Here is a 26,494-nt window from a genome sequence, read left to right on the forward strand (position 1 = left end):
TATCTCCTTCCTGAGTTACTGTTGAGTATATTGTAAAATGAAGCCAGACTTTGACAGTATAATCTGTCCAGCTTTTGTTTTTAAGGGTTCTCTACACTCTCTGCTACTATTGGATAAATAGATATTGGAGTAGTCCTTTGAATTTTCAGCTCTGGAAGTAGGTTCTTGGGCTACAATAGCAGAAAATAAAGGAACTTTAAAATCTGGCATAAAATGTGTCCAAAATATGTTTCGATGTGCCCACACATGTAATCCACACAGAAATAAAGCATAAGTAAGATTCTGAATTTTATCATTTGTACCTGATTGCTTTTTCTATCTAGTTCTCATAGGCTATTATCAAGGAGAATCTCTAATATTCCTGACTTTTTATTTAATTTTTAATGCAGTTTTTAAACTGCTCTTGAAGATTAAAAGTTGGTTTATTCCCTAATGCAGAATTGTATTCTTTCTCTCCTCCCCTATCAAAAAGCATTCACACAAAAATCTGTCTAGAGTTTGTACCAGGTAATATTCTGGCTACCATTAGTGAAAGGTATAAAAGAACTTTACAGGTTTAGAATATTTATGGCAAAGCCTGAGGCAAATTCTAGAAACTCTCCCCTGACCTATCAGAGTATAAAATTGCGCTACCTCACTGCATCTTCAGTTTAATGAGTAGTGTTCTCTATCCCTTTCTTATTGGCCCCTGTCATCTTAGACTCTACGTAATTAAAGTACCTTTCTTTATGAGCATCCTGTTTCCATCACGACAGGATCTAATTGTGAATTGGACAAGAATGCAATGAGTGGCATTGGTACTCTGTGATGCTTTTTGTTGCAGGCAATCAGGGAGTGGCTTAATAAAAGAAACACAGTCTTAATTTCAGGATTTTGTAGAGATGCCTGTATAGAACTGCAATCCTTCCTTACAGTCCTTAGAGAGGTGGAAACAACATTTTCAAGACTAAAGTCCTGTCAGGGTTATCTGAGGACTGATACAAATCACACACCAGACTTTCACTTAAGTTTTGTTTAAAAGTAACAGGTTAGCCATTACTGGCGGGATTGCATGCCCACACACTGAAGTTAATGACTCCCTGAAGTCTCCTTAGACTTTCTTTTTACCTTTTTTTATTTTTTTTTAATAGGTGGAAGAATGTGTTCTGCATGTTCGATATTGCAAATTGCAGAGTTTTTTCTTGACAAGGTTGTTGGGGTGTTTTAATACATAATTCACCTTTCTATTTTAATTTTAAAAATTAATATATCTAGTTTGTGGTGATTAAAGATCCCCACCTTTCTACTCTATGTTAAAGAAGTTATTATCCTGTGGTCCCTAAGAAGGTGCAAAGGTCGACCAGGGAGCAGGGCAAGACAGCGCTTTTTTATTTTTTTTTCAATTGAGCTGGTTCATCAGGTGGAGGAAAAATAATTAATTTATATTTATTTACATTGAATTATGTGTTATAAATTTAATATATTGTAATTTTATTTTCTAGAAAAAATTAGAAGACTTGAATGCTGACTGGAAGGCAATAAACCACTTAATTCAACAACTCAAGGAAAAGCCAGCATTAGCAGCATTTGGCCTTTTCTCTTCAGGTGTCTGTAAGTGCTTCAGTATATACATCTTTTGAAACTAATTACAAGTCATAGAGTTAAAATGAAAATAGCTAGAGTCCATCCAGCTTCATTGTGCATCCTTAAAAATGTCACCTTTAGCTTGTAAATGGGAGCTGTGCTAGTGTGGAATTCAAGTTGGTATTTTTATTGTTTCCTTCCTATTTTGCGCAATGTGTCCCAGAAGACAAATTAAATTACGGTATTGATGAAAAGATTGTAGCATGCTTTTCAGATTATGACTGCTTCAAAGTCTTGTTTCTTTATTCTATGAAGAGTTGAGATGGGATTTTGACTTTCTACATATATTCATGGGGGAAATACTAAGAAGGGAGAAGAATTATTTAAATTAAAAGATGTTACAGGTCAAGTGGATATAAATTGCTCAGAGACTGAAATTACGAAATTACTTTTTAAGATAGAGCAATGAACTGAGACTGTTTCAAGACAAATCGTGTGTATTCATAGAGAAGGTGGTATGACAACATGCTAACAGTTAAACTTTAAGTCTGTGATATATGTCTCTGGGTGTCTTTGTTCACGAATTCACAACGAGAGACTTGATCTCCACTGAATTTAAATTTTTTTGGACAATATTTATATTAGATTCTTCTCATATCTGTTTGCATCTGCTTGTTCCCTGCAAAGACTGCAAACTCATTTTTATCTCCTTGATAAATGGATTTTGTTTCCCACTGCTTTTCTTTGAACTGTAGTGAATAAGTATGGATAGAAAAGAAATGCATGATGGAAGTACTGGGTTATCTGAGTTTCTAAAGTCTCAAAGATTCTTTGCTTGATATTGAACCTTCTCATTTGCTTGTATTGAAGAATGTTACTCCCCTGTACACTTTGGAATGCTGCTCATCAGATGTGGGAGCAGAAAGAAATCCTTCTCCCCCAAGCCCCTTGTCACATTGCCTGTAACTCAAGCTATAATACAGCTACAGTAATCACCTGGGATTTGATTGCTTGTAGGATGTTGCTCTCTCTTGCTTTTAAAATGTTTTAATGGGTAGCACCCAAGAAAACCTGAAATTGGAGAATTCTCTGCCTTCTACAAGTGACTCTCTAGAACAGCAAAGCAGAATATTTTTTTTTTCAGAGAATAATTGTGCCGTATAAACAGAATCTAGAATATTCAGTACCAGAAGACAGTCCAAATATCATGTATCAATTCAAGCAAAATAAATATCTTCCTTATGACATGTTAAATCTTACTAAATAGGAACTATCATTTTGTTTTAATCAATTAGAGTAGCTGTGGTTCCAGTGTCAGTAATTTAAATTTCTAAGAAGGGCTAAATGCCACTAGTATTTTTTTAAAACTTGTAGTGCAGCATTATTCTTGCTTTACAGGATTTTGTTCTAAGGCATACTGTAGAAATTCATGTAATGGCTTGGGGGAACTGAAGGAGATGTGTAATCATTTTTTGCTGTGCTGGGTCAATAAACTTGCTTTAGTTTTCTGTGTAAGCAGGTTATGTCAGATTCCAGGGGGAGGGAGTGTTGGTGAACTGTGTGCTGTTACAAAGGAAATGGTAATAACAGAACAAGAAAGACCACACAGTAGTAGTACAATAGATTCCTATATTAACTTACCTTTAGTTGGAGAATTGCAAAATTATTCATTTACCTTAATTCAAGACACAGGCTCTGACTACTAACATTTCTGAGACTCAGGAGATGGGATTATACACGCAGAAAGTGAAAGCACTGGTATGCTATAACGGATTAAGCAGGAATATTGATTTCCTTTCTATTGCCAAGAGCACTAAAAATTTGAACCTGTGCTTGTAGCAGTAGTTTTTCTTTATTTTAGTCATTTTACTGCAATCACTTTATAGATGTAACACCACAGAACTGTAGAGTTCGGAAGGGACCTAGGGAGATATCTATTCCTCTTGCTCAGAGCACAGTCAATTAGTGCAGGTTGCTCAGGGTCACATCCATTCAGGTTTTAACTGTCTCCAAGGATGGATACTCCAGAACCTCCCCAGGCAACTTGTGCCAGTGTTGAAACACTCTCACAGTAAAACAAGTTTTAGGGTATTTCAGTTTTCACATGGTGCCTCTGGCATCACTGAAGAGAGTCTGGCTCTGTCTTCCTTACTCTACTGCTCAGATATCTACACACATGGATATGATCTCCCTGAGCCTTCTCTTCTACATCTGCAAAGACAGAAAGTGCTATGTATTACTAAAACATTTTTGTATTTAATTTAAAAAAAGAGGGGGGTGGAAATTTAATGTCATGGGTTCTTTCATGTATGCTCTAAGTTCTATAGTTATTTTAGCCATTTACATTATAGCAAATTTGGTGGATTTGCTACTGATTCTCAGGCACCATGCTTTGGTGTGCTGCATAGAGACTTAAACTGGCTGTGGGAGAGTTAGCTTTAACCAAGACTGACAAAATCAAACAATGAAAGGTAAACAAACAAAATCAAGCAATTACCTCATGAAAGGTAATTGTTTTTAAAGAAAGATACACATGGCAATTAGAGCAAAAGATACAGCAATGGCAGTATCTCATGTTGATAATTACTTGCTTCCTGATTCTGTAGAGACTTTTGTGGACATCAGAATTTAATAATGTTGGCATCTGTGTTTGAGACTAGGGAATGAAGATGTAATTGGCTAATCTCTACTGCCCTGTCAGGTATCATTTGGTGTAGTCTGGCTACAAGAACTCAGCCAGAGGGTCTTACTTAATATAATACCTGGTGGCTGTTACAGAGGTAAAGGACCCTTCTTATAATTATTTCAAGATGTGTGTATTATAGTTTCTTTGGCAGAAGCAGCACTAAAAGAAGTCCTTAATATCCCACCAGTGCATTGTGCCCTTGGCATAATGAGGAAGAACTGGTTTTCCAGCTTGAAAAATATACTTAGCTGAAGGGTACACCTAAAACCTTAGCAAAGATTGACTTCCAAGACAAGATGATTCAGGAAGGAAATCACACTTGCTATCTGTACTTGAAATTGTGTGAATGTCTCTAGCCAAATATCTTGATGCATTGCTAAGCCAGCAGTTTGAAAATGTTATAATCAGAGAGAAATGAAGTTTTCGAATGTTCTTTTGCAGGAGGGACAAATTTTAATAGTATCCTTAGCAAGTATGTGACTTCTAGTATACTGAAGTGATACCACTGTACTTTCCTAATAAGTTAGGTAAAGTTATATAGGGCTTTGTAACCCCATGTGAATGAATTGTGGGGGGGCAGACATTCCTGACTTTGGTCCTGTAGACATTTTCTCTTTACCTTCTTTCAGGCAAGACATTAGGGAAAAATTTTGGCCACTTTCAGTTAGAATTATACTTAAAAAATAAAATTTCTTTTATGCATTTATTTTCAATCATGCTATACTTGAAGTTAGTGAAACTTTAAGAATAGCTGTGAATGGATAGAGCTGAAAATACTTTGTCAAGTAATTTTACATTTTGCGTGTTCAGCTAATGAAACTGAGAGTGGTACATTATATTTGCACTCTTGCAGTATGTTTAACTTATTCAGTGAACAGTACTTTGTGTGTAATCAATTTCATTTTTCCCCTGAATTTTTACACGTTTTTGTCTTTTTTATGAAATAGCTACTCAAGCAAAACAGAAAAATATATGACTCTGAAATGAAGAAAAATGTAGTGTTTGTGCCAATTACAGTGATAGAATTAAATAAATAGAATTTGTCCCTTTAAACCTCACAAGTTATCAGTCTAATTTTGAAGCAGTTTGTAGCAGACCTAAAAAAAAGATAAAAAAAAAAAAAAAAAGGTTTTGTTTTACAAATTGTAGCAGAGTTAGAGAGGCATTTGTCAGAAAGGCTTTATATGCATTGTTAGTTATTGTATATTTAATGCAAAGAATTTGAAGAACACTGATACTGTATGTACCACCAGAACTCATAACACCAGCTATGATCTTCAGGTATCTTTCTTCAAATGCATACAATCAAAGCTCTAATGTGCTTTCACTATCATTTGTTTTGGGAGTAGAAGTCAGAGACTACAGGCACAGAGCCAGAGACTGGGCCTCCGTGTACAGCAGAAGAAGGGTTTTCAGGATTTAGAATTAATAAGGGAGAAGAGTGATGTATTGAGTACATTAGAAGCAAGTGGTAACTTCACCAGATGATTTAACCAAAAGAAAACCCATTGCTTATTCAGTTGGGGCATAGAAAAAAATGTTCACAGCAGCTACCTGCGGAGTTTATACCTTGAGGTTTTGGGGTTTGAACTGAAAACGTGATATTTGTGAATCTGGGGAACTAGGGACAACAGAATTTCATTTGCTTCTCCTTTGATATTTTAGCTGAAGGGCTGCATCCTAAAGCATGTTTCATTCTGCTTGGGAAAGTTTAGCTTGCCTCCATGAAAAAAGTCCCAAACTGGACTAGTCATGCTGCTTTGTTCTACACTCATAAGATCTTATAAAAGAGTCCCTGAAGAATATTACCATTGCTACTCTCTGAATATATGTAACACTGTGGCTTAATACAACTAAAATTAATGCATACTGGTTGGAATGTAACATAAGAAACATTTACTAGTGCTACTAAAATTATACTATTTATGAGACTGTAGGGTTTTGAGGAAAATTAGCAGCAAACAAAAGCATGTATGTGAAAATACATACCTTGGTAAAATAGCATAATGTTTAAAACTAATACCTAAAGGGGGGCTACAAGAATGCGGGAGGAAGACTTTTTACAGAGGCATGTAGTGATAGGACAAGGGGGAATGGCTTTAAACTGAAAGAGGGTAGATTTACGCTAGAGAGTAGGAAGGAATTCTTCACTATGAGGGTGGTGAGGCACTGGAACAGGTTGCTCAGAGAAGCTGTGGCTGATCCATCCCTGGCAGTGTTCAAGGCCTGGCTGGATGGGGCTTTGAGCAACCTGGTCTAGTGGGAGGTGCCCTTTCCATGGCAGGGCAGTTGGAACCTTCCAACCCACACCGTTCTATGACTCTATGAAAATCTAGCAACCTCAGAAGCTGAAAGGGGCTTTGTAGTGTTAGTGTCTGTATTTCATGCACCTGGAATTTTCTTTTCATACTAAATGCATAATTGAGTGGTCTAGTATTCTCTATTAATTCTTAGATAGGCAGATGTACATATTGGACATAGCGGTATCCTGCATATTGAAGACTCCCCTGTTAAATATCTGATATGATACTTGATTAAATATTTCCAGTGGGGATGAAGAATGTTTTGGTTTTGAAACTATGTATGTTGAAATCTATTCATTCTATGGATTTCTGAGCTGGATCATGTGATGCCCCACTGCCTCTTTAAAAACAAACAAACCATTTGTTTTTGAGAGATATTCAATGGACACTGACAATATGTAATAAACAAAATTACAATAACTAGCTTTGGGCAAAAATGCACAATAGATGCTATTTTCTTTTTTGTAGTATTTCATAGCTAATGTGCTCTGAAGCAGTCATTTATATATTATGTGCAGTACTTGAATGAACACATATGACACAGTTCAGAACTGTGGGTTTTTTTCAGAATTTCCAAATGCTAGGCTTAAAAAATCCCTGTGCCTTTCATTATATGCACCTGAAAAAAATAACAATATGTGTATTCAGATGGTAAATTAAATACAAATGTACAAATCAGATAGAATGTCTGTATTGTTTGTAGCAGCTGGCATCATATAACTGAGACCAAGAATACTCAGAATAATTCTTTGGGGAAGACTGAATGATCTAGGGATGTGCGCTTCTACAATGTTTTCAATACTAATGCACACGTTTTGATATTTAAAAATACATTGCACATAACGTTCTCCATTAAAGAAAACCCCTGCTATTAGCTATTAAAATGCCTGTCTGGAGGACATGGTAGTTATTTAATTTTGCAGAATCATTCTTCACAGATTTGAACAGCTAAAAATCCACAGCATGCATCTCTTGTGACAACTAGTTCCACACTGAATTAGAATGCAATGTTACCGCCAGTAGCCCAGTGCACTTCAGTTTTAGGACACCAGTAAATAAGACTGCTAGCATGAGAGTTGTAACAGAAAGAAATATTATTTCTAATAATGGCCATGTCTAGAATAGGTGCGTGTTGAATCTAAAATAAATGTCTATTTTTAATATTAGTTATAGTTAAGTTTATGTAAAGTTTCACTAGAACAAAGTACAAGAGAGAAAATCAGTATGGAGCAAGGCAGTAAGGACATATCATAAAGAATATCCTGAGTTCTTTAGTCAGTGGAAAGCAGTAAGAGTGGGCTCTTGCTTAAATCAGCTGGCCTGACAAAGGTTGCTCACTCTTGTATAAAGTGGAATAGTATAAAGGAATAGATTGTCGTCTTTACCTTTTCTTTTGGTTACTTTTGGATGAGGAAATAAACAAGAGTTTATATAAATAGTTATAAATGTATTGATTTTTAATAATTTCATTTACAGTAAAAAGGTTCACAGATGCCAGCCTGAGTTAGTACTGTTATGTGTACATTGCCATATATCTAGTTTCCCCACTGTGTGCAGAAGAGAAGTTGCCTGTTTATTCCGTCTGATTTTCCTGAAGAAGCCTTTTCACTTCTGCTACATCTAATGGATAGGAATATGGCACAAAACTGAATGTTACCATTTGATTGGAGATTTTTTAAGGTCAGGACCCAGTTTCACAAGCAGTTCTGTTTGTCAATACAGCTGACATCAGACACAAGCTAAAGACAAACTTGTCTAATAAAGCTTTCAGATTCAATTTTCTCTCTGCATATAGCTTCAGGAATCTCTGGAGGTCATTCGCAGCATGTGCTGCAACACCAACAGGGAGTAGTAATGAAAAGAGTCTCGTTAAAAAGCTGACACTATGCCTTCAGAGCTCTGTGAATAAAAATATAATAAGCAAGTTTATAAACATGAATTTTTATGATTCTCAGAATTTCTATCTTGATCTTTATATCATATCTTGATGTGAGGGTTTGTTTCTGGATTACCTGACAGGTGAAAAATACATGCAAAATATACCTACGCCACAAAAGCATGATTTAAATCAAAAGAAAGAAGGTTACACCTTTGTATTTAACATCCTATTTCAGCAGTCTTGCAATAGGTTACTCTTTGAAAGTATCTGTAATAAGGTGTGACAGTGCAGTTTACAAAGGGAATGTTGTCTTCTACTTTCATTTTTTCAGGGCTCAGTTAACTAATGAAACTTAGTCTGCAATACCACTCAGAATTATAGTTATACCTATGATGAAATGTAAATCAGAAAGTGAAATCAGGAATTCATTGCTTTGTTGTTATTAAAGACAATACGGAATATTGATCTACTTTTTCTATTCTATAACAAGTTGTTGAAAGTGCAGCTGTCAAGATTTATGATGTGAGAAAGATTAATGCTGTCATCAGTCTTTCAAAGGACCTCATTCACCTATTCTATTTTTAAAATATGATCTGATATTTTCTTCTGAGGACCAGGGTTTGCAGCTTGTTTTCTTTCATTCAGTTTCCTGATCAATAGTTAGAAGCAGCAGGATATACAGGGTTCAGTTTTATTAAATCCCGTGAAATGTCAGTGATAGCATACTGTAGAATTCATCAGCCTGTTACTGAAAAACTATACCAGGTGAGAGTGCAGAAGTTATAGTTGGTCTTTTATACATGGCTTGTGTAGCATGGCTCCGGAAGGAATTTAATTAATGTTAATTTTTCTCTAGAACTGTATTCAGCATATGCTGCAGAATCCAATATTAGTAATCTTCAAGAAATGTAGCAACAACACAATTTTATCATTTTTAAAACAAAGACAGAATCAAGAATTTGAATTAGTTCACTTTGGAAGATACAGAAAAAGGCATTCTCAGAGTTCCTAGCAAAAGAAGTATCCATAATAAAATGGTAGTTTGTGCTCCTTTTCAGTTTTTCTACCCCGGTTTCTAGCTTTACATCACACTTTTTTCCCCATTCTTTAAACTCACCCTGCCTCTCTTCCTTCTTTTTGTTATATTAACCTGAATTACTATATATGACTCTCCAGATAGCATGGGCTTGCAAATAGCAGCAATCTCTCTTTCCTGTTTCATTTTATATAGTAATTAGATCTATTGGCAACTACATTGTGTAAAAATCTCTCAATTTCATAGAATAATAGGAAGTGATAGGTCATTCTGCACACAGTCCTCTTGACCTGTCTGCTTTTCTTTGTTGACCCTAACCATTCTGTGATTCTATCACTTGTCTTTTTAAAAGAGCAAAGTAAGCTGACTTCTGCTTTCAGAGCAGTACTCAGTCCCACTGTGGTCATATCCTACTGAGAAATACAACGGCTGACATCCTTCCTGGTATTTCTGTGTTGACTGGAGCTGCCACAGAGTTAGGTCTGCTCTGCAGAGAAACAGCCAACAAAAGAGTGTGAGCAAGTGTGATTACAGATCATGAGCAGAGACAAGGCCACAGGGAATGAGGAGCAAAGCTCATAATTGCTTCTAAAGCTTCTGCTCTCGTCAGAGAGCATGAGATGATGAAAAACAGACAGACTTGTTCCATAAACTGTAGAAGGCTAAAATGAAGAAGAGATGGCACATGAAAACCTCTTCTACTCGAGCTAGAAAATTCTCTAGTCTTGTTTGTATGAAACTTGTCACTGAAATATCAGACTATTGTCTTTGATTATAGTAATAGCAGAGAGCATCAGTGTTGGAGATATGCAGATAGAAATTTGCATTACTGATATATCCTTCAACAATAGATTGGTGGTCAGATGACACTTAAGCACCCAAAGGCAATTCTCCCTAAGCTAAAACTAAAATAGCTAGAAGAGCAATAGAGGTCAGTTTGACCTGAAAATTAAACATTATATGTGTTCTCATGAGAAAGCTTGAAGAGTGTTTCACAAAGTAGTACAAAACAAGATATTTTAACATATCTCATGAAATAACAGATGATTCGAGGAATTACTTTGTCAAAATCAAAGTAGCAGTGGCGATGTTGCCTTCTGTAACTTTCAACAACTGATTTTTATTCTGCAGACCTTTCCTCTCCAAGAATAACGGTAGACAGTAATTTTTGCTTTAATACTGTAACACTGTTAAATTAGCTAATAACTGGATTCTGATTATTTCAAAGCTTCTTCAAACATGTTCTGAGTTTTTGGGGGGTTTTTTGTGTTGTTGGGTGTTTTTTTTTTTGTTGTTGTTGTTTTGGGAGGATTTTTTTTTTGCTGTTGTTGTTTAGTTTTGGTTTTGTTGTTTGGGGGGGGGGGGGTTGGGGGGTTTTTGGTTTGTTTCTTTTTTTAACTACATGTTACCTAAAATTCCACTGGGTCTTTGGTATTCTGGATCAGTTTTGTCTTCAAAGTTCATGTTGGCTAGGATAGCAGTTCATACCTGTTGCATCTATTTGTAGATCCTACCAAATTAGAAGAGGTGATTTTTCATGAGACTGTAAAAGTTGGAGCTGCTGGCAATATGCATTTTTCCTAATATCAAAGAACTAGGAAAAGCTGCCAAAATTCAGTTGCATGCTAGTAGCGGTACACTGGAAATGTAAATTGTTGTCATATGAATTGACATCCAATTGAAAGCTGCATACTAAATCAAGGAACTTGTTACTGTTACAGAAAAAAGGAATAGTGAGATGTGCTTGCATTATTTGTGACAGATGTTGTGACAATGCTTTTTATAAGGCAAGTATGTGACAGAATTTGATGGAACACCACAAACGTTGTAGTACAGAACATTAATTTTTGTGAAACACTTTTGTAACAACTGCAAAAACCTCTTACTGAAAAAGATTCTTATCTTTTGGAAAAAAAGTAAATGCTTTCTATAAGTATACAAATAATACTGCATTTCAAAAACAACAGAAAAAAAGACTGTTTTCAGAAAAATAATGCTTGACTCCTTGAAATGAAACTTCAGACTGCCCAGAAATGATTGTGTATGTTTCTAGATATTAAGGAGCTCAATTAGGGATGCAGGAATCAATTACTGAAAATACCCATGGGGTGGAGGGGGGTGGGGTAGCAGGAGAAGAGTAAATAACAAAAAAATACTTTGTTTCATTTTAAAAATATTAAGTAACAGCAAAAGTAATATTATGAAATTGCTAAAAAAAAAAAAAAACCCAAACAACTTGCCTACTTCAAAGTGTCTTAATATTACCAAAGAGTATCAACACAAGGAGTCTGCCCACTACTTCAAGAAATCCTAAAACAGTCTGGAACATTTTCCTTGACACTTCCTTTAGTTCAAGAGCCAATCAGGTAATTTTGTTTTTAAAATCCCAAGCATAGAAGTAGTCCTCATGTGACAAATAACTCCACTGACTGTACTTTGGCATATGCGGATTATTGCTGTGTTTTACAGAGAAAATAGTTTTAAATTGATTGTTAGTACCATGGATCTCTGTGGGAGTCAAAGTGTTCCTGCAGTATAAAGTTTGTAGTGTTTCTGTTCTTCAGAAAACTCCCTTGACATAATGCCTTCTTAAATTTTACTCTTAAAGTTCTAACGAAAAATGTTAAAATGTTTATGTCTATAAGAAGGGAAAATTTTATTTCATGATTGATTAGGGAAAAAGTCCATTTATCATCCTGAAACATGAAAACTCACGGGGAGGGGGGATCCTATCACTCTCTGCTACTACCTGAAAGGAGGATGTAGTGAGGTGGGGGTCAGTCTCTTCGCTCAGGTAGTGAGTGATAGGACAAGAGGTAATGGCCTCAAGCTGCACTAGGGGAGGTTTAAGTTGGATATTATGAAAAATTTCTTCACCAAAAGGGTGATCAGGTATTGAACAGGCTGCCCAGGGCAGTGGTGGAATCACCATACCTGGAAATGTTAAAAAACCATGTAGATTAGGCCCTTAGTGACACGGTTTAGTGGTGGACTTGACAGTCCTGGGGTAACAGTTGGACTTGATGATCTTAAAGGTCTTTCCAACCTAGCTGATTCTATGGATGTTTGTAACTGTTTTCTTCATTATCAAATATAAAACTCTTTATCTAAGAGATGGAAATATTTGCAACAGGCAACCATGAATGAATCTAATTAGTGTAATTTAGTCAAAACTTTGTATTTACCTTATGAAGAAAGTGTTTGTCCAAAATTGCCATGTGATAATCCACATAATAAATATGCCAATCTTTTAATGTGCAGTATGACTTCACCTTATTTTATGCAAACTGGTATATGCAGTTTGAGGTTCTGTAACCTCTCTGCCTAGACATGTGAAATCTTCCACATTGAAAGAATACACTAAATGAGAAACAAAATCTGGCAGAAGAGGATGTGATTCACATCCACAGTAAGAAATAACAGGTTTTAGATACTACTTATTAATTTTATTTGAGCCAGTCTGAATTCCCTACTTCAAGTTTTTCTTCTTTGCCTTTTAAAACACGTTAAGCATGCCTAAGGGAAGACTCAAATCAGTAGTGAAAATAGAGGATACAGGGCATATGCAAGCCAGAAAGAAATTATGTCTCTCAGCTGCATGTTTCCTGGCATTTCTTATTGCAATTAAGAAACAAGATGATTGTTTGGAGGAGGGGAACAAACACAAACATTTCTGATTGTTTTAACTTTTGTTACAATAAACAAGCGATATTAGTTTTAACATAAGCTCAGTTTATATTATGCTAGTATCTCAGCACTTGAATAAACTTCTACATTTGTAAAAATAACACTAGCAGTATCCAAGAAATGGTTAATTTTGCTTTAGCAGAAAAATTAGTGGCAGTACTGCAGATACTTGTTCAGCTAATATTTAAACTACAGAATAGAAAGAAGTAACAAACACGATCATGTCATATATAGTTTGCATAAATAAAGTTTATTTATAGAAGAGGAAGATTTTTAAATCTTCACCACTACATTGTTTGTACTGGAGTTTGTTGTTTTTCTCTTTTAGCTTGTGGTTTGTTTTTTATCCCCATATTGACTATTTTTAAAACATTATGCCAATATTGCAATGAGAATCCAGTGGTTACACTATATAATTTCAGAATATTGCTTTCATCTGACTTTTAAAGTATGTGTTAATAGTTAAATTAACCTTGGTATTGTAATCAGTGATACTGCTAGAAATGGAATGTAGAACCACCATGCAGCTAGTATATGAAGGGTACTTCTGATACCTATTTTTAGATTCAGTGTCTGCTTAATTCTTACACTCACTAGAAGCAATCCATTCATACCCTACCCTTTCTTTTCAATTTTTAGTGGGCCCATCAGTCATGTTGAACTGTGCCTAAGGAAAGGTTCTCAAGGAATACCATGACAATGCTGTATTATTAAAAGGAGACTAAACTGCAGAGCATTTTATCTGTCAGAAAGGTTTGAATAGAACAATAGGTTCAATCAGAGCAAGAGTTAGTAATGCTACCTCAGTTTACAGATATATATTACAATCTTTGGTATTATATTACATGCACCCCTTTGAGTCATAGTCTATCTAGCATAGACTACTGCAAATTTAAAGCTTTTTCTACCACATGTAGAGTAGTTCACTGAATGTTTACATATGCTGTGCCAGAATTATTTAATGTATTGTCTTCAGTCTTAGCTGCTTTGCTCCCAAAGCATTCTCTATTCTTATGCTATTTCCAATTTGGGTTTTAGAGAGTGTTTGTAACTGAGGATATAGCTTTACAGGTTGCCTCAGGTTGGAAGGGACCTCTGGAGGTTGTCTGGTCTAACTTTTCTATTCAGCAGGCTGACCTAGAGGAGGCTGCTCAGAATTGTTTTCAGTCAACTTTTGAGTATTACCAAGGATGGAAACCCTACAACCTCTCTGGAAAACCTTTAGAAGTCACCCTCACAGGCAGAAAGTTTTTTCCTGATATTTAAAGGAAACCTCCTATGTTTCAGTTTGTGCCCACATGTCTTGACCACATGGCACTGTGGTTCCCTGGGTCCTCCATATTGTCCTTCTAGAAAATAGAATTGACATTTGCTTTACTGCAATCTTAAGGCACTTCTCCCTGTCACAATGATCCATCGAAGTTTACAGAAAGGGGCTTTTCTATGACATCTGCATAGCTCCCCAACACTCATGGGTACGTTCTGTCAGGGTACATGGACTTATGTATGTGTAGTTTGCTGAAGTATTCTCCAACCTCATTCTCTTCTATGAAGGATTTTTTAAAAAGTCATAGCATCTCTACACAGAAATGCTCTTGAACTGCCGCCTATGATGGCAGTATTCTCATCAAATAAACCATTAACATTCAATTTATAAGTATCTGGAATATAAAGGAAGTATTTGCAAAAGCTCTTCTCAACAACAGACCATAATTTTCACTTTCTGCTCTGCAGCACTGAGTTAACTTCACCTCAATACTATTTACGTTATGACGCACAGAAGATACATATCACTGAAATTCTTAGTGTTTGCTAGAATCTTTCTAATTTTCTGACAGACAGGGACATATGTTCTTTTTCCCATTGCAATCCAGTGTTTGTGAAAACAAGAGCTTTTCTTTACACTGAGTGAAAGACATATCTAAACATCATTCTGTCGTGTTTGGAGAAATTTGGAAAAATGAATTGTACAATAAACAGCTTAGTCATGCTTCTACATATGAAAAGGAGGTGAGCAATAAAAGTCTGTGACATCTCTCCTATGACAGAGAAGGATAAGGCTGAGAAAGCTGACACTTTCAACTGTAAATTTAAAGTTATGATGCTATTCATTAATAATAGTAACATATTAGAATCTATAACTTTTATGGTTATTTTTCAAATATAGCACTACACATTCACTTGTGAACACTTTTCTCCTAACAGTTTTTAACCTTGACTTTCTACTTTCTTTTGTGTCTTTAAGAATTATGGAGTCCATAGTTTTGTTCCATCTCTTCATCCCACTGCACAGGCTATTTTAGATCTAAACTTTAACTAGTAATCTCATAAACTATCAGCATCTTTTTTTTTTACCTGTATTAATCTAAGTAGCATATAATTAATAATGACTTGTTAGGAATCATTCAGAGATAATTGAATATAAAGGAAGTCTAGGAACTTAACTTGTATTTTAAATTAATGGCAGTAGCACATAACATGAATTTTCCCTAAGTGTTTACAAAATTAAGTACTGTTAGCCATTTATACTCTATAAAAAAATAATATCTATGAAATATCCATGATACAGTTGCTAAGTAATCTTTCCTAGGAATTGTTTTTTACTAAATATTCAAGGCTAAGAAGACAAACAGACATTAGCGTTCTATTCAAAGACAAAAAGACTCACTTTGAAACATGTTTTTTGTCTTTAAAAGCTTATTAAAATGTCAATTAACTGTTAGCTTAGAGATAAAACACTTAAAATCCTTAAAGGGTGCATGTTTTCCACATTTAGAGCTGTGCATGTAATTTTGTTGGCAATAACTTTTTGATCAATATGAAGTCATTATTGAGTTCAGATCACCACAAATGCCCCATCCTTGCTTTCGAATTTAAATGTTGGGTGGGTTTTTTTTTCTTTTTTCTTTTTTCTTTAATAAATCGATATTATTTATTTCAGTTAATCAGAGCTGTGTTGCCTGCTGCAATTGTATTACTTTTCTTTCAGAACTCCTTTGTGACCCAGAACACATAGCAGGTAGCTGTAGGCCTCTCTTCAAATAATGTTATTGGCAGTGAGCACCTTGCATGGAAGGGTTGTGCTGCATGGGAGAACTTAATGTACTCTTTAGTCTATTTCCTTAACTTTGAAGGACAGAGAGAAATGAGGCTATTCATTTATCACTGGGACAAGTCTAAGGAATAAATCGGTCTCAGAACTGTCTTCCCAAATGTCTCTCAGGGAAGTCTACTTGGAGTTTAAGAATACGAGTACTGGTAAGATGACACTGAGGCTTTCCATGAAATAAGCAAGCCCTACCTGTGCCTGTGCCACATCGGAATCAGTGAAATGCTGGCTTGCCCACAGAGGAAATTTTGTTTTATCACTAGAGAAGGCAATGTTGCTTACATTAAAATAACAAATTCATTGAGTAATGTTGTCTGTACTTATGCCATAGGGTACAGGTATTCTTCCTCTATTTTCCTTCGAGTGAGTAAAACACAGCCTGCTTTCCTTGACTAAAACAGAAATGTTTAGTGGGTGTATGTCACTGCTATCTATTGTGTAAAGGATTTAAGGCTGGCATATGTCTTAATTGGCACTGCTAACCATGGAACTAAATCCCCAAGAGCCTAGACATGCAAATTGACTTTCAATCTGCAGTTCCTGTGTAATTTCTTCTTTGTCGAAAAGTTTTGGCCTGGTAGATGCAGTTAACTTACGTAACTAAAACTTAAATACTACTTGAAACTTTCAGAAGGATAGTTGGGAACGTTCCTGTGAACTGAGTGTGTTCTGCTTAAGGACTTTGGCTTGAAAAGAAGGTATCAAAAGGGGTTTGAAGCTCTTGGGAGTGTTGTAATTCTTTCTGTCTATTCTGTTCCTGCTCAGTACCTAAGTAAGGAGTTTTATGTGTTCTGAGTTGTCAGTGTAACCCTCTCTTGAAACACAACACTCAAATAGGCAGAATAAAAGAAGGGTAAAAAAAGTGTGTTCCTGCAGTTGACTTCATTTTGTTTTTCTTATTTCTGCATTTAATAGTTTTAGTTTCATGGCACATTCCTAATATTCTTACTCTTAAAGTTTAACATTACAGGTTTTCAGGATGCAAAAAAATACCAATATGTTCTTGAGTTTCATCAGCTGTATTTCAAGAGCAAGGTGAAAATCACATCTAGTTTGGAGTTAGATTGTTTTTCAGCTTTTTGTTTGAGATTTTAATTTTGTGTTTTATTTTTCTCCTATTATTTTTCTATGTTGTTTCCTTTGTTAAACAGCAGAAAGTCCTAATAAGAAATTACCTTAATAGCTACAGGTTGGTGTGGTTTAATGTCTTAAATTTTAATTGTCTTTTTGTTTTGTTGTTTATCTTATCACCGCTGTGAACAGATATAACCTATAAATAAGTTGAAAGATTAAGTACTTAGCTGTATTTATGATGTCTTACAGGGGGGTAAAATTTGCTACAAACTATCCCCTTTGAGTCACAGAAACTGTCAGTGCAGCTCTAGATAAATTGTCTTAGAATTATATCTGTTGCAACATATTGTGTAATTAATATTTATATTTCTCTAGTAATCATCATATGCTTCTGTTAAATTAACAAGTTCATATCTGTGCAAGCATGAAAGAAAGAGAAATAAGCGACAGGTATTGTTTCAAGTGTATTTTTGTTCTGAGCGGAGATTATTGTCAGAAGATAAACAAACTGTGCAAGCACTTTCTAAAGGTAATTGTAATCAGTAATTTAATAGCTCAAATTTTTTAACTGCTCAAAGTGGAGCAGATTATTACCATCCTTAGTAGATAATGGAGATAGTGGTAGCATTGCACTTCTGCTGGTACCTTACAGTCCTCTGTAGTATTTCAAGTTTCTTGATGTAAAAGAGCTGTGTCAAAGGGATAAAAAAAAACTAAGCAAAAATCTAGAGCAGTTACCCCATGAATTTCAGAAGGTTAGAAGTACCCTATTCTGGAATAGCTGCCAATAGAGGAAAAATAAATAAATTAATATTAATTGGGAAACTCTTTGAGTGTATACTCAGGCCAAAATATGTAAGCTGCTAAGAGATGCCAGGCAGTCTTATCAGACACCCTGAGTTTCATTATAGAGGTTCTGAAGAGTCCCAGTTTAGAAAGTTTTTCTTCAGTTTACCTGAAATACTGATGATAATAGAAATTGCCTCTAAGACTACTTCTGTTTAACTTATGTGAATGCCAAATTAAACAACTGTTTCCTTTTTGTCTGAGTATCTTTAAAGTCATAGAGGAAATAAAAGGTCTTTACGGGAACTTTAGGCCAAATGGAAGTGGACCTAATTATCCATCCATTGGTAAAGACTGGAAGTCAATACTTAAGCATACTTTTCACACTTAACTGCTTTGGCACTCTACATTTTTCAGTAATTGCATGTATGTTGACCATGATATGGAATACCTCACTGAAAGAAATGAGCCTTGCTCTGAATCACTTTGACCTGCAGTATTATGGAATTCATGTGAGGAGAGAGTAAAATAAGATGACATTTTGGAATTGTTACAATCAATCATGACTGATCTGTGAAGTTGAACTCCTATCCAGGAGTGAGACGATATAGACAATTCTGTGATATTATGTCTTTGGTATATAATTTTCTCTAGTCTCCAGCTCAGAGAGGAAAGCATAAAAACACATCAAGCACAGAAAGCTCTAAAGGACAACATTAAAACCAGACAAAGTATTTTTGAATCTATAGAAAACTGGTATATTTTGTTTTCATTATTTATTTATAGTTGGTGCTGTTTGTTGCATGCATTCTTGTTCTTCAGGCAATTAAATAGCATTCATCAGAGACACACATGCTCATAGACTTATCTACTGTTTTCTCCCCCCAACCCCCGCTGAACAAAGATAAAAAATACTATAGCCTTCTGATTGTAAACATTGAAAGAGTACAACCAAGATATTCCTATCAAACTGAAATGACAATATTGGCAGAAAAACACTGTGTGTAATTCTGAGGATATTAATGATTATTCATCTTACTTTTTCGGCAGAGCAATGAAGACAGACAAAGTGGTGACTAGTAATTTGGTTTCTCAGTGATCTTCTGGGAGTTATTTCAGACCACTGAAGTTTCTAATCTCTAAATGCCAATTCAGATTAAGTAACTACTAATGACACTTTTTTTTTCTTTTTTTTTTTTTTTTTCCTAATGTTGACATTCTTTTCTAGCTTCAGTGTACTTTAGGAAGTGAAAAAAAAAGCAAGTGAATCCACAAATGAAATAGTTCTTGATCTTATATACATATGAAAGTAAATCTTAAGTTACTTCAGCCCTAAAAGAACATTATGTATTTTCTCATTGCCTTGCAGATATTAATGCAATATTTTCTTTCCCTCACTATTCCTGATTGATGTGGCTTTGTTTTAAATGTTACCTTTGTTTAATGGCCCAAAAGTGGCAACTATGTGGGCCCCATCCTTTTTTTGGAGATATTCATGACATGGCACTCTGTGGAAGAAGTTGATCATTCCTCCCCTTTTCTTCTCCCCTGCAATAGTAGTTGCCAAAATTACTCCTTCATCTGCTGACAGCCAAAGGAAAGCTATGGTGTATTGCTACTTTGAGGAGAGGGATGGGAGAGATGATGCCTTCTACCACCAAAGTGTGAACGCATGGTACCTAATAGCATTGTGCTGCTCTCTAGGCAGTAGAGATACTCTTGGGGTGCTACACACTATTCACTATTTAAGCACCTGTTTCCTGTCTCCTCCAAAACTGGGAGTAGGGGGGGTTGGGTGGGTGTAGGGGCATGAATCCAAAAATTAAGGCTTTGAACCATGAGTTGGAATTTGTTGCTTTTGGTAATGAGCTGAATCTTCTGCTGGAAGCCAAACTCAGCCAATTATGTCTGTTAGTGAATGATAGGTTCAGTACATTGCCTTTTAATTACTGAATGTTCTCCCTGTTATCTTGGGCTAAAAGTTACGGGCAAAATGGCATATAAGATGCAGAAAGTACAATTAACAACTCAGCTACATCAGGAGTCATTTTGTGTGACTGACTAATCACAGCATCACATAGTGATTGAGGTTGGAAGGGACCTCTGGAGGTCACCTAGTCCAACCCCTCTGCTCAGGCAGGGTGGCCTAGAGGAGACTGCCCAGCATCATGTTCAGACAACTTTTCAGTATTTCCAAGGATAGAGACTCCATAACTTCTTTGGGAAAGCTATGATGGGGCTCAGACATACTCACCTGAAATGTTTCATGACATTCAGCAGGAACCCCTTGTGTTTCAGTTTGTGTCCATTGCCTCTTGTCACAGGGCACCACTGGAATGAGTCTGGCTCCATCATTTTCTCACCTTCCTTTCAGATATTCAAACATGTTGATGAGATCCTCCCTGATTCTTTTCTAGGCTAAACATTCCCTGCTCTTTCAGGCTTTCCTTGTATGAGAGATGCTTCAGTCCCTTAATCATCACTACAGCATTTCACTGGCCTCCCTTCAGTAGCTTTATAACTGTCTTGTGTTGGGGAGCCTAGAACTGGACACAACACTCCAGATGTGGCATCACTAGTGCTGAGTTAATTTCTGCTTTGTTTGCATCATTTAGCTAAAAAGAAACAGAATAGGACAGAAAATATCTGGAGTTATTTCAAGACAGATAAGAGAATACCTGATGAGTACAGCTTATTATTAATTACTCACATCAGTGCAAAAATTTTTAACATAAAATAAAAGAGTGAAGGAAAGAGATCATAGAATCACAGAATAGTTAGGGTTGGAAAGAACCTTAAGATCATCTAGTTCCAGCCCCCCTGCCATGGGCAGGGACGCCTCACACTAAACCAAACCACCCAGTGCTTTATCCAACCTGGCCTTGCACACTGCCAGGAATGGAGCATTCACAACCTCCCTGGGCAACCCATCCAGTGCCTCACCACCTTAACAGTAAAGAACTTCTTCCTTATATCCAATCTAAACTTTCCCTGTTTAAGTTTTAATCCGTTACACCTTGTCCTGTCACTACAGTCCCTGATGGAGAGTCCTTCTCCAGCATTCTCGTAGGCCCCCTTCAGGTACTGGAAGGCTGCTATGAGGTCTCCATGCAGCCTTCTCTTCTCAAGGCTGAATGGCCCCAACTTTCTCAGCCTGTCTTCATATGGGAGGTGCTCCAGTCCCCTGATCATCCTCATGGCCCTCCTCTGGACTTGTTCCAACAGTTCCATGTGCTTTTTATGTTGAGGACACTAGAAATGTACACAATACTCCAGGTGAGGTCTCCTTTAGGGTTAATTCTTTTGCTTTTGATATTAAAACCTGCCAGTCTTTAACTGTAGAAGATGCTCTGTTGCAGCATTGTCAAGTTACAAATAAAACCTTACAAACCTTTCCATGTCAGGGTGCCATAGTCAGGGGTTGGTGCCATAGTCAGGGGTTTGGCTGTCTTGAACATGGCACCCAAGTCAGTAGGCCAGGTCTACTGGGGGCTGGTGGAGCTGGTCTAAAAAAGAGGAAGAGAGGTTTTGGTAGAAGGCTTGCCAGACTGGTCAAGGATGCTTTAAACTAAATGTGTTGGGGGAGGGGGTCATCATTCCATCCCAACACACCCAGTCAGTTGCCAGCACCTATAATAAATGCTTGTAGCAATGTAGAGATATTCCAGCCACTCCATCCAATGAGCCAGCTTCATTTGGAGCTCAGCTCAGATGTCTCTATACAAATGCCTGTAGCATGGGCAACAAACAAGAGGAATTAGAGTTGTGTGCGTGTCTATGGGGGTATGATATATTAGGCATCACAGAAACATAGTGGGATGTCTCCTATGACTGGAGTGTTGGAATGGAAGGTTACAGGCTCTTTAGAAAAGACAGGCCTGGCAGACAGGGAGGGGAGTTGCCCTTTATGTTAGGGATAGGCTGGAGAGTATGGAACTCTGTCTGGGGGCAGGTGGGCAGTGAACAGAAAGTTGTGGGTCAGGGTTAAAGGAAGAATAGCTATGGGGGACATTATTGTGGGGTTCTGTTACAGACCGCTTGATCAAGAGGACTCTGTGGATGAAGCACTCTACAGACAGATAGGAACAGGCTCACGCTCACAGGCCATTGTCCTCATGCGGGACTTCAACCACCCTGATATCTGCTGGAGCAACGGTATGGCCCGGCACAAGCAATCCAGGAGGTTCCTTGATTGTGTGGAAGACAACTTCCTTCTGCAAGTAACAGAGGAGCTGACAAGGAGAAGTGCCATGCTTGATCTTGTGCTCACCAACAGGGAAGGGCTCGTTGGAAATGTGATGCTCCAGGGCAGCCTTGGATGCAGCGATCACAAGATGGTCAAATCCGAGATCCTCAGGACAGTGAGAAGAGTGTGCAGCAAGCTCATTGCTCTGGAGTTCAAGAGAGCAGACTTTGGCCTCTTCAGGGACCTGCTTAGTAAAGTTCCATGGGACATAGCCCTAGAGGGCAGGGGGGCCCAAGACTGTTGGATGATATTCAAGGATCACCTGCTACAAGCTCAGGAGTGTTGCATCCCAACTTGAAGGAAGTGCAGCAGGAGGGCCAGGAGACCTCCTTGGATGGATAAGGAGCTGCTGAGGAAAATTCAACTGAAAAGAAAGAGGCTTATAAAAGGTGGAAGCAAGGACAGGCGGCCTGGGAAGAATACAGGGATGTTGTTTGGGAAGCTAGGGACCAGGTTAGGAAAGCTAAGACTCAGTTAGAATTAAACTTGGCTAGGGATGTGAAAGATAACAGGAAGGGATTCTGTAGGTACATTGCAAAAAAAAAGACAAGACTAGGGACAACATGGGCCCTCTCCAGAAGCTATCAGGAGAACTGGCTACCCTGGATTTGGAGAAGGCTGAGGTTCTTAATGACTTCTTTGCCTTGGTCTTCACTGGCAAAGGCTCTGACCTCATCACCAAAGTCTTTGAAGGCAGATGCAGGGACTGTAAGAATGGTGATCCTAGACCCACTGTAGGAGAGGATCTGGTTCAAGATTATCTTGAGAATCTGAACATGCATAAGACCATGGAACCTGATGAAATCCATCCTGGGGTCCTGAAGGAGCTGGCAAATGAAGTTGCTAAGCCACTGGCCATCATATTTGAAAAATCATGTCAGCCAGGTGAAGTTCCCGATGACTGGAAAAAGGGAAATATAACCCCCATTTTCCAGAAGGGGAAAATGGATGACCCAGGGAATTACAGACCAGTCAGTCTCACCTCTGTGCCTGGCAAAATCTTGGAGCAGATTCTCCTGGAAAGCGTGCTAAGGCACATGAAAAACACCAAGGTGCTTGGTGACAGCCAGCATGGCTTCACTGAGGGGAAATCCTGCCTGACCAATTTGGTGGCCAGGGCTGGGGCTACGGAGCTGATGGACAGGGAGGAGTTGACGTCATCTACCTGGACTTGTGCAAAGCGTTTGACACTGTCCCACATGACATCCTTGTCTCTAAATTGGAGAGACATCAGTTTGATAGATGAACCACTTGGTGGATAAAGAACTGGGTGGATGGATGCATGCAGAGTTGTGGCCAATGGCTCAATGTCCAGCTGGAGACCAGTAATGAGTGGTGTCCCTCAGGGATAGATTTTGGGACCCGTCTTTTACAACATCTTTGTCGGTAACATGGACAGTGGGATTCAGCAAGTTTGCCAGTGACACCCAGCTGTGTGGTTCGGTTGGTATGCTGGAGGGAAGGAATGCCATCCAAAGGGACCTTGACAGGTTTGAGAGGTGGGCTGATATTAACCTTATGAAGTTTAACCATGCCAAGTGCAAGGTCCTACACCTGGGTCAGAGCAGTCCCAGGCACAGCTACAGGTTGGACAGAGAAGAGATTCAGAGCAGCCCTGCGGAGAAGGACTTGGGGGTGCTGGTTGATGAGAAAACGAGCATGAGCCGGCAGTGCGCACTCAAAGCCCAGAAAGCCAACTGTATCCTGGGCCGCATCAAAAGGAGCATGACCAGCAGGTTGAAGGAGGTGATCCTGCCCCTCTACCCTGCTCTCATGAGACCTCACCTGGAGTATTGTGTGCAGTTCTGGTGTCCTCAACATGAAAAAGGACATGGAACTGTTGGAACAAGTCCAGAGGAGGGCCACGAGGACGATCAGGGGACTGGAACACCTCCTGAATGAAGATAGGCTGAGGAAGTTGGGGCCATTCAGCCTGGAGAAGAGAAGGCTGCGTGGACACCTCCTAGCAGGGAGCCTACAAGGATGCTGTAGGCATCCACTAGTGACTGTAGTGATAGGACAAGGGATAAGAGTTTAAAACTTAAACAGGGGAAGTTTAGATTGGATATAAGGAAGAAGTTCTTTACTGTTAGGGTGGTGAGGCACTGGATGGGTTGCCCAGGTAAGTCATGAATGCTCCATCCCTGCAGTGGATCCCTGGCCCAGTGCTCAGGGCTGGGTTGGACAGAGTCTTGGGTGATATAGTTTAGTGTGAGCTGTCCCTGCCCATGGCAGTGGGGTTGGAACTAGATGATCTTAAGGTCCTTTCCAACCCTAACTGTTCTATGATTCTATGAAAAAAATGTGTCGATTTTCTCATCTTTTTGTGTGATTTTAATTAAAAATTGCTGTGTTGGAACCACCTTTTACAATAATTGATTTACTTCATAGTTGTCCACAGGTGTGTGATTTTAAAGTACAGAAAGAAAAAGTACAAGGATTTCACTTCAGAAACGCTATAATGATATGAATGTGTGGATAAATATGTTTAATTGCAGTGTATGTCATTAAAAATCATAATTTGCAGGAGTTACTCTTGATGTCATAATATTGCCTTTTATTCAGGCTAGATAATAAAGTATATGTTAGTTGATTTGCTGAATTGTTTGTAAGTGTACAGTATTTTTAATGGTGACAGTATTTTATGGTTCTTTATCAGTGACAGTCATTTAGATATTTATGCACAGTGCTGAAGAGTGCCACTGATTCCTCAGTAAAGTAACTGAATATCTTACTCAGTGAAAAATAAGCTGCTAAATTCCTTGCCAAGATCAACTGATGTTACTGATTGGTTTAGTGTTTCAAGTGGTTTTACAGCCAAACGATTGAACCCTTATCTGCTACTTGAGTTTTTAGACTTCAGGCAGACTTTGCTGTAGTGTCATGAATGCCAAAGGGGAAAACCATCAGACTCTCAGAAGTACTGGAAAGCAACAGAAAGCCCCTTAGCGCCTTACTGTGAATAAGATGACACTGGGGATAGGGGAGTGTGTTGGGAGTTTTGTTGGTGGGTTCAGTTGTGTGAGTGGATTTTTGTTTGTTTGTTTGGGTTTTGTTTGGTTTTTGTTGGTTGTGGTTTTTGTTTGGTTGGTTGGTTTGGTTATTTTTTCTTCTTTCTGCTAAGTACAAAATACCTCACAGGAGGAGTGCAGGAAACTACTCTGTATGGAGACTAGGAAAAATGCATACCAACATATTGGTTCTTTAGAAATTTGTATTTGTGTTTCAATAAGTGTATTCTGCATGTCAGTGTTAAAAAATGTAAGGCACACTCCATACAGCTTTGTTTCAGCTTTCCTGGTTTAGCTATTGTGGTGTTTAGGTTGATTCACATAGAGATTCTGTAGCTACTCTAAAGGGTAGTTATTAAGTCTCTCTTTTCTAAGGATTTAGTACCTCACTGAAGCAACAACCTGGTGTTCGTGTTTTTCCTTTATATTATTTTTCATATTTGACTGGACTTTACAAACAATAAGAAAAAATAACCAAATGCAATTCTATGTAGCCTCATCTGCCATAATATTGTTCAGAATGAATTGCTTTTGTAAGATTAACTGGAGGGCAAAAATAATTTTCAAGTTACGAGGAGGAAAAATCAAGAATCAGCTAAGGCTGAATTTCTTGTTGTGCAAATGCCCATATTGGTCACAGAGCCAACAGGAAATAGCCGGTGGTAACAGTAAGTGAGAATATTGCAGGTGAAACAAATTCACAGCAACAGAGTGACTGGAGACTGTGGAAGAAATACATTTCTTGATACATGGTCATGCTGTGATACATTGGATATTGCAACCAATTTTTTTCAGTCTGCCTCTGGCCTCGACAGATGTGACAACGCTACTAGATTTTGGAAGATGACTCACGTATAACAGTATTTCAGTGACCTTGAGTGAGGGGTTCTTACTACACTGAGAGCTTTGCTAGTGTTACTATGTCACACTGTTCTTTCAGGATGAAATTTGAATATGCTGAGAATGCTGAATATTAAGCATGCATTAAGATAGAACTACTCTGGAAAAATTAATATATTTTTTTAATTTTCATATTTTCAGTAGATATAAGACATCAAGAAATGAGCTTATATCTGTTATCCTTTCTAGTGCATAAATTCTGTTACTGAAATAA

The 26,494-nt window shown here is 37.6% G+C and overlaps 1 protein-coding gene across 13 annotated transcripts in view; it reads left to right on the forward strand.

The window, feature by feature from the left end:
* The window catches only part of DMD (dystrophin), a 1,176,091-nt gene that overhangs the window by 826,305 nt on the left and 323,292 nt on the right, over window positions 1-26,494 (forward strand). For all 13 annotated transcript variants that reach the window (XM_065677219.1, XM_065677222.1, XM_065677220.1 and 10 more), the window contains one exon: window positions 1,482-1,590. In XM_065677219.1, coding sequence (XP_065533291.1) covers window positions 1,482-1,590 — 109 coding nt within the window. The remainder of the gene's footprint in view (window positions 1-1,481; window positions 1,591-26,494) is intronic.

This window comes from Lathamus discolor, chromosome 4 (assembly GCF_037157495.1).
Source record: "Lathamus discolor isolate bLatDis1 chromosome 4, bLatDis1.hap1, whole genome shotgun sequence".
Lineage (NCBI taxonomy): Eukaryota > Metazoa > Chordata > Aves > Psittaciformes > Psittacidae > Lathamus > Lathamus discolor.